At 33.6% G+C, this 8860-nt stretch overlaps 1 protein-coding gene and 1 long non-coding RNA gene across 7 annotated transcripts in view; one reads left to right on the top strand and one right to left on the bottom strand.

Moving 5' to 3' along the window:
• LOC107645760 (vacuolar protein sorting-associated protein 32 homolog 2) overlaps positions 1-8860 on the bottom strand; it is a 9866-nt gene continuing 1006 nt past the window's right edge. The window contains exons 1-8 of one of the 4 annotated variants that reach the window (XM_016349861.2): positions 3030-3202; positions 2750-2921; positions 1923-2022; positions 1328-1413; positions 1162-1253; positions 841-955; positions 513-708; positions 1-316 (exon numbers count right to left, since the gene is read on the bottom strand). In XM_016349861.2, the coding sequence (XP_016205347.1) occupies positions 517-708; positions 841-955; positions 1162-1253; positions 1328-1413; positions 1923-2022; positions 2750-2821 (657 nt within the window). In that variant the 5' untranslated portion in view covers positions 2822-2921; positions 3030-3202 and the 3' untranslated portion in view covers positions 1-316; positions 513-516. Of the gene's footprint in view, positions 332-512; positions 709-840; positions 956-1161; positions 1254-1327; positions 1414-1922; positions 2023-2749; positions 2922-3029; positions 3203-8860 lie in introns of those variants that run through there. The other 3 variants (XM_021104125.1, XM_016349862.2, XM_021104126.1) reach the window with 3 other exon arrangements.
• On the top strand, positions 3538-4901 carry LOC107645761. Of its 3 annotated transcripts, none has more exons than XR_002348391.1 (3): positions 3538-3881; positions 4153-4561; positions 4684-4901. It is a non-coding gene; the product is annotated as an uncharacterized LOC107645761 (long non-coding RNA). The 3 variants fall into 3 exon arrangements; XR_002348390.1 differs by having other exon boundaries at positions 4153-4572; XR_001621577.2 differs by having other exon boundaries at positions 4153-4762.

Below are 8860 nucleotides of genomic sequence, written 5' to 3'. Positions count from 1 at the left end.
GAAAATTTTCCTATATATAAATCAATCTGAATGGCAATGTCAATTGGACTGGGTTCGAAAAGAAATAGTTAACCGAATTGCATCAATGGATGACAAAAACAACACAAGAGTGGGGGTTTTCAACTTCTTTTAAAATAAGACATCGAAATGGGTGACAAACTCAAACTATATTTTTAGGGCATTTCAATATTTGTCACCTTTATATACATTCTCTGTTCAATGATTTTTACACAGATACGGATGATCACGGAGAGGCAGAATATTCCATGTCACTGGTTGAAATTCTTTAGGGGCCACTTATCATGCATATCAGTGCCTGCAAAAGTTTGGGCTAATTAAACCCAGCAGCAAAAGCAAAAGTATAGCATAAGAGTAAAGGCTGATATCAAACACAACTCGTGCAAACACAAACCATCCAATTTAGTTATTAATTGCAATGCTAATTAAACTTAAAAAGAGAATAATGCACAGATAGCATATGCTTGAACAGAGTTGCAGATGAGAAAAGGGACCTTCTCAAAGAGCCATCTCAGCCTGCAAAGCTGCCAATTCATCTTCTTCAGCAGTAGGCTTTGCAGGGAAAGGACGATTAGGTTGCCGCCCAGCTGGGACATGTACAGGAGCTGCGGGAGCTGTAGTTGCAGGCTGAAGAAGTTGTTCTTCCAACTCAGCACCTTCTAGCTCTTCAAGTTCTGCTTCCAATTCGTCCTGAAAAGGCATGCAAATTCAAAATGTTGTCCAAATTTATTTATTACATAACTATACAAAATAGTCTATTAAGAGAGCACAAATATCCTGTAAGCAAATAATGGAAACAAAATCAACATTTGAAAAGATAACCTCATCAAAATCAGCAGCTGAACCAATTGGAGCTGACAATGCTTCCTGAATTTGTTTCATGTTCTCAGTCTGCTCATTGATCTCATCCATGGTCTTGTCAACATCATCAATGTTCCTGTAGAATAATATTGCAATTCAATAATTTAACAATGAGCATCCTGCTCATAAGATCACATGACATAATTCTCCATGTTCACATTATCACGACTTTATACTAAACTTGTCATTTTTTCAAATCATAGATAATCCGGGAAGTAGAGGACAAAAACATATCATGCGTGAAATCAATAAACACTTAATAACATAAATAGTGATACGTACGTTGCTTTTTGCATAGCCTTCATAGTAGCTGCTCCAACTCTCAACGCATCAACTGTTTCTGTGGTTGCCTTGGCACCTTCTAACATTATCATCTGCAAGAAAATTGGCAGCATGAGTGAGTGAAGCTGAAATGTTTAATCATTGACTTAACCAGTTTCATTCAGACCTGGTCATGAATACGCAACTGGAAATTTCCAAGCTGCTCTATTTGCTGCTCATACAGCCTCTTCCTCTTCAAACATTGTATTGCCGCTGCATGAAGAAATTCAAAATCAATTTCACAGTAGATGAATGTAACATCAACTCATGAGTCATGAATAAGCTCCAAAAAAATTTTTCCACAGAAAGAACACAAGCACTTAAATTAGGCAGGGTCTATATCATTTTTATAAAACTCGGTCAAGTGAATAAGATAAGATTCGTTATTGTCCACATTTCACATAGCTAATCACGGATAAAAGAAAGAAAAAAAGAGGATATGGTGAAAGAATTCATATAGATAAGATCAATGTGGTACCACAATCCTATTTGGTTCACATGGATTACAGTAGTAGGAATGGAAACATTATTACCATCAACTAGGAATGGAATAATTATTAACATCATGTTTATATATTCAAGAATAAGAAAATTTGGCCAAAATATGCATTTATAAGCTCAATGGCATCAGCAACACAAAATATAAGTGATACAGAGCAAGAAGACATTGTATTTCCCAATGATATTCTATAGAACAAGCATCAATGTGTTTTGCTACATACCCCTCTTATTCTTTGCCTTGGTGAATTCTTTGGCTTTTTCAACTTCTGCTGCTGCCTTTTTAACGAGCACTTTCTCCTTTTTCTCTAGCATTTCAAGGGTCTACATGATTCAAGGAACAAAATAGTTAATTTGAGAAGAAAACCTGCAGACACCAATTGTTAATTGCTAGAACAATATTTACTAAGATACAGGAGTCTTACTAATTTATCCATCTAGTGATAATGATTATGAGGAATTCAAGTTGAAAGTTTGCGATTTTGGGAAGAAGAAACAGCTATGGAATTGAAGTTAAAGATAAATGGTGGGATAATTTGGAAATTTTATAAAAAATTCAACAAAAAATTAGGGTTTGAATACTTTTATCAGCATTCCCAAAGTTCATGAATACAAATAGTTGTTTTTCCTTAAAAAAAATTGTAACTTCTAAATTTTTTTTTATTTTTCTAAAACTTTTACTTTTACTACTCAAAGTTTGCCAAACATGCTAAAAAAAATTTTCATTAAAAAAATTTTCCTAACCACTTAATAGTGCCCAAACAAGCTCTAAAACAAATTACAAGTCGAAAATTCTCTTAACTGATGATATTCAACATCCATCATAAACGGGAATTCGTTTCTTCATAGGTCTAGCATAGTTTGCATCAGAATTCCCAAGACAATAACGTTGCTTATCAATTAAGAGAAAAACATAACGAAATTGCAACATAATTAACGCGCAATTTGAAGAGATAATAGTTCCATCGATCGAATATGCACAATTCACAATTTGCCGATTAGGAGAAGGAGAAAAAAAATGAGTATCTAAGGAGAATCGAATGGGAGTTACCTCGGTTAACTTGTCCAATGTGGTTAGAGTATTGGCCTCCTGTTTAGGTTTACCAAAAATTCGGGTAAACATGGTTGCGATAGAGATGAAACACCGAAACCCTCAAGCCTCTAAGAGGAAAAATTAAATCCAACAAAGGTCAATTGAGACCCCAATTCACCAAGCGATCGACCTGCAACAGGTGAAAGGAGAAAATATTATTAATTGAAATAATAATCGATGAATTTCAATGCTGAAATTAGGTTTGATCGCGTGGGGAAAAAAGATAGATAGAACAAACCCTGATGAAAAAAATAGGGTTTGGAGAGAGGGGGGGGGTCTGGGTGTTTGAGAAGAAGCGAGAAGGGAGAAGAGGAAGAGAGAGATCTACGAGTGGGGAGGGAGAAAAGAAAAGGAGAGCGTATGTATGTATTTGTGGAATTTCTACGTATAATAATACCGCAGTCTTTGGTCCGTAGTTGAGACTTGAGATTCGGGATAAGAAGTTACACAAGAAACAAAAAAGAAACTCGATGGAAGCCGCTGTACCTCTTCACTTCACCGCGTGGCGGCAAATCATTGTTTTGTGATTTTTTTTTAAATTATCTTAATAAGTTCGTATTCTTTTAATTTTGTGTCAAAATTTTTTTAATATAAAAATATTAGAATAAATAAATTTTTTTTATAAATTAAAGGTCTTCATATTTAATAAGTGGTCACGGATTTCTTACTCCCAATTTTATGAGGGAGTATGATTAACCAATGTTAAAATATTTACAAAATAAATCCCATTTTTTATTTTTAAAAGAATTGCTAATTAAATTTTTACCCCTCTAATTTTTTTGTTTTACACATTCTTCCTATTTTTTTAATCTGAGTTTCAAAGAGAGTTCTGCTAGGGTTTTTTCCCCCTCTCTGCTTCCTATCAATGTTGCTCGTTTCACGTTCCTCCCACTCCGCCGTAGCTTGCTTGCTCTCTAATCCTCTTTCTGCGCCATGCTCGTTCTCTGATGCTCGCCCTGGGCCGTCGCTGGTTTCCTCTCTTCACCGTGCGTCGTCGCTGCTACTCTGTTTCTCGTCGTCGCTGCTTCGAAATGGAATTCGTACCCTACATGGCTTCCAGTACTCACCTCATCTAAGGAACTTCTAAAAGGTACTGTCGTCCTTTAATATAAATCTCTATTAATGTAGTTCTGATGACCATTTTACCAATTACCTTTTTTCTCAAGTATCTACAAATGCATCTCTCTCTGTCTCTTTCTCTATCTGTACCTTCACTTTTTGGTTTGATGTTTTGATTCGTTTTAATTGATTGCACTATTGCAAGTTGCTTATGATTTTAACTATCCAAAATAATTATACTTTTGCCTCTTTTTTTTTTCCTTTTCAAAAAGAAATTGCTATATACTTATTGATTTTGACAGGTGGAATGGATCTTAATTAAGCAGATCTTGCTGTCTTTGGTGTTCTACGGCTCATCCGTCACCTTCAAGTTCAGTAAAGATATGGTAGAGCAGACACAGATTGGAAAATGAAACTCTCATATGGATCAAGCTGTAGGAGAGTCTTGCAGAATCAATTCAGATAGTTAAACTATAGTGAGTCTCAATTTATAAATTGATATCAGACTGCTGTATGAAAATTGAAATAAGTTTGCACTACAAAATTTTTTAATGGCATGGGGTTGCTCTAGCTGCCCCTTTTACTTGTAGCAATGATATATGATGACAAGATGTTTGGTCTGGTTTTGTGAAGCATAATGATCTTGTTATCTCAACTTGTGTGATTGTACCCTTATGCTATAATGCAATCAATAAGAGGAGCTTCATCAAGGTATTTTAAGGGTAATAATACTAGTTATTCAATATTCCCTTTATAATTGGTAAAAGACATGTATGTTAAGGTATAAGTGGTCGTCACTTATTTTACTAACTTCACTTAATTCATTTGTAAAGAGTATCGGTTGGATGCACCTAATGATGATGAAGAATATGATGTACAATTTGATGATGAATTGGTATGTCTTTTTTTTTTCAATTGCTATTCTCTTGATCTGTTGATCATAACCACCAAACACTCAGATTCTGTATTTGTTTTTTTTTTTATGATTCTTATGCGATTTTACATCATGACCCAGATAAAGATGATTAGATTTGATATGTTTATTTTTTACTATTGTCTTGTTTATCACGACCAAACACCCCAATTTATATAGTTTCAAATGTGATTGCAGTTGAAAAACCTACTCAAAGAATATTAGCTTCCACTCTCCTATTTTGTGACATTATTTTGTTATGGAATACCTTGTAGGACATTAAGATGCACTATTGGTTCTATCTACATTCTGATATGCATATTGTTTGTTTGCCATTGGAAGTTGTGTATAAATAAAAAACTATTACTTGAAGAAAAAGGCAGATAATACTCCAGTACAGTGGGGTATCGTTTCATTTTCTTTGTTGAACAATCAGTGAATAGCCAAGATATTGGGGTTTAACGTCTTAGGTCACATTTTTCTTATTTTCTTCTAATAGTAAAGAGAATCTCTTTGATTATATCTATAACATTTGTAATAACTAATATTTTTTATTCAGTACGGTACTAATTATATATTCGAATAAGCAACTATGAAGTTGATTTTTCTATATTCTATCATATCAGGCTCCAAAAATTTCTTTTAAGAAGTCTATTGGTAGTGTTAGCGTCTCTAACTACAAATTTGTGAGGTGCCCAATGCCTAGTGTGTTCAGATAACAAGACTGGAGTATGCCAGAAAAACATAGCACAAGTTTGTGGATAAGCATGCTTAATGGTTCAAAAATTGCTCGTTTCAACAATTTTGCATTACACGATGCCATTAAAGAACTTTGTAGTGCAAACTTATTTTAAGATATCAAGAGCTCACTTTTTGAATATTGATATCATCTTCTACTATGTGTTTTTTAGTAGATTGTTCATTCTTCTTTTATTCATTGACTTATTTTTGTGGTTACTTGATATATTGTTTGATGAACAAATAAGTAGATAAGTAATTATTGTTCACCTATTGAACTTTCTCTTGAATCAATGACGTTTTCTTCAATTGATTTCTTCTTTAAAGATAGATTTATGAACTACTAATACACTATCTTCCCCATCACTCTCTGTGCAAGTGGCGTGAGCTTTCTAGAATAACACTTCTCCAATACCCAAAATATAAAAAGAAAAATGCTCCTCTTTATACTGTAATTATCACTTTATGCACTATGCGATATGCTGGTGAAGCCTTCAGATCACCTTAGAGTAAATACGTGCTTATCTCAAATATGTATCTTGAAATATTATTTCTATAAGAGTCATTATCATCATCGATTAAGTTAAGAAAACAAACATGACCAAGGTAAATCTAGAGTTTTGAGATCTGCAATCGATGGGTTTAGCCCTTAAATGTGTTAGTTTTGAACTGAAATAATTACTCCAGGAATAAGAAACTTGAGCTTGGTGAAGCTGCTATTGTGATGTGAAGAAGTAGCTTAATGTAACTTCATGCAGAGACTATAGGTGCAACTTTCAAATAAATTTACGTGATGATTTAATTCGAATGTGTGTTGTTTTGGATGAACATAAACCACTTTAGTGAATTGAGTAACTTAAATTCAAAGCTATCATTGTGCCATTTTTAGCAAAGCCATATTGTTCACCCTTTTTGGGGTATTGAAATTGTTTACCAAGTTAAAACACTACAAATTGTTTTTTTATTGTGTGTTTGGAGGGGAGGGGGACTCATTCTGAAATTTCAAATGTCACACAAGTTAGTTATTTCATAGCATTTTAAAACGATTTAAATATAAATTGATCCTTAACATAATTATTTATAAAATTATTCATGAAAATACAAAATATAAGGTCAAAATGTCCAAAATAGGGATTAACTTAGGAGGGGATATTTCAAGATAATTTTTTCCATTGCTTTTGACAAATACTAATAGTAGATATTGCAAAATGATAAGAAAGTATTGTCATTTCATTGATCCTACAATCCATCGTATGCACTATATAAGGAATATTACAGAAATAGATTTGCTTATCAAAGTATGAGGACTATTACAGATTTTATGTATCAAAATCTTATGTTCAAAATATGCTTCCAGCAAAAGAGGCATAAATCAACCTTCACATGGCATGCGTTGTAAACAAATAGATCCTCTTTGCTCGTCAGCAGGTGCAAAATGGGAAATGAATACTTTACAGGCATTAACATCATCATCCGCCATTCACAACAGGAATCATATAATCACCTTTAAATCTGAGCAACAGACCTAAAACTGGATAGCCGGACCAGTGTACTCTTCCGAGTGCATATAAAGATCTGCAGGCGTTCGGCGTTCCTATCTATACAAGCCAAGCATATTCCTCCTTTTCGCTGTCGCATATCTTAGGGCCATTTTGTGTTGCTGTAGTGCAACAAGCATTAAAAAAGAATATAACTGAGATGCTGATCAGATAATGCTTCTCCCTTCTCTTAAGTGATTTGCAAGTTTTGAAAAGGATAAAAACTTTCTAAGGGGAAAAACTAAAAATCTAACTAAACTTATAAATCCTCAATCAAAGGCTTCAAACTCAAGAAAGGGAGCAAATTGATTTTATAGAACTTCTAAGATCATTTCTACTACCGAGTACCAATGCTATATTTAATGGTGCATGGAATATAAGTGATAGTTCGAAGAGTTACTTACAGAATGTTGAATATGGATAATCATGATAATAAGTATACTTTCTTCCTTCATCTTCTCTATAAGGAGGTGAAAGAATGTCTAGCACAACACAAGGTGTTATTGCTGTGAAACAGTGCAGATTTTCACCATGCTTTGGATATAAAACCGATCTCTCACATGATACAGTCATGCCCTTATCAACAACTAACTTAACCAGTTTAACTACAACAAAGAAAAATTACAACAAAATCATTTTAAAACATGGATGTAAAATAGCAAGTTTTATAAGCCATTAAATATGATATCATATTGTTTAATAATGTTGATAAAAAGATCTCCTGAGTAAGACATACAATTATGTAATTTTAAGTCCTCAACAGTAGTAGCAATTAGCAATAGGAAATTCTATAGGAAAATGATTAATCCCCCTAATACTCTTCTTAATAATTCCTCCTAAATATTTCTGAAGTTTAAACTAACAAGTTTCACAAAATACATCATGAGATAAAATCAATAAAATCTCTTTCCTCAGTCATCCTTATTTTATATTATTTTACCCAGCAAATAAGCATAATTGGAAATATCATTGAGTTCCTAATGATACAATCTCTGAAATTTACTCCTAATCTAAGGAGTTCCCTCATATAAGACACCATGTATTGTATTTTAGTTTTTGACACAATCATTCTCCTACTTTCACAAGAGGTTAAACTGCAAACAAGAAAAAAGTAGGAACCTTATTCAATTAGAAATGAAAATAGTTACTACCAACAAAATCACAATAATCAAATTCAATCATTCAAGCATAATCAAGGACTCCTAATCCGTTTTAAAACTTTTCACTGGTTTATTATCAAATTCTTTTGAAATCAAAATAACATTCAATATTCTGGCAAACGAAGAACATTCAAATTAACATTAAATTTTCATAAAAAAGAAAATAAATTACAATAAAAATAAAAAAATGAAACCTTAAAGGAGTAGGCAGAGGTGGAGGGAGAAGGACAAAGATCAGAGTCCCTAGTGAAAAAGAGGAACAGAGAGGCGAAAACAATGAAGTAGTAAACCCGAGTGTAGCGGCGGCGGCGGAAGCGTGTTGCGGTTCGAGGATTAGAGAACAAGCACGGTGCAGGGGAGAATGAGCAACCGCGCGGATGGAGAAGATCAAAGAAAGACCATGGCGCTGGGAGGGGATCAGAGAACGAGCTACCGCAGAGAGAGAGGAACAAGGAACGAGCGACTGTTGATGGGAAGCAAAAAGAGAGGCAAAGCCCTAGCAGAACTCTTGACTTCTCTTTGAAACTCAGATTAAAGGAAGATGGAGGAATGTATAAAACAAAAAAATCAAGGGCCAAATGTTTAATTATTAATTCTTTTAAAAATAAAAAAGGGGTTTATTTTATAAATATTTTAACAGTGGTTAATCATTCTTCATTCT

The sequence above is a fragment of the Arachis ipaensis genome, chromosome B06 (assembly GCF_000816755.2).
Source record: "Arachis ipaensis cultivar K30076 chromosome B06, Araip1.1, whole genome shotgun sequence".
Classification (NCBI taxonomy): Eukaryota; Viridiplantae; Streptophyta; class Magnoliopsida; order Fabales; family Fabaceae; genus Arachis; species Arachis ipaensis.
Note: the sequence above shows the minus strand (reverse complement) of the source record. Positions and strands in the feature narration are given on the sequence as shown.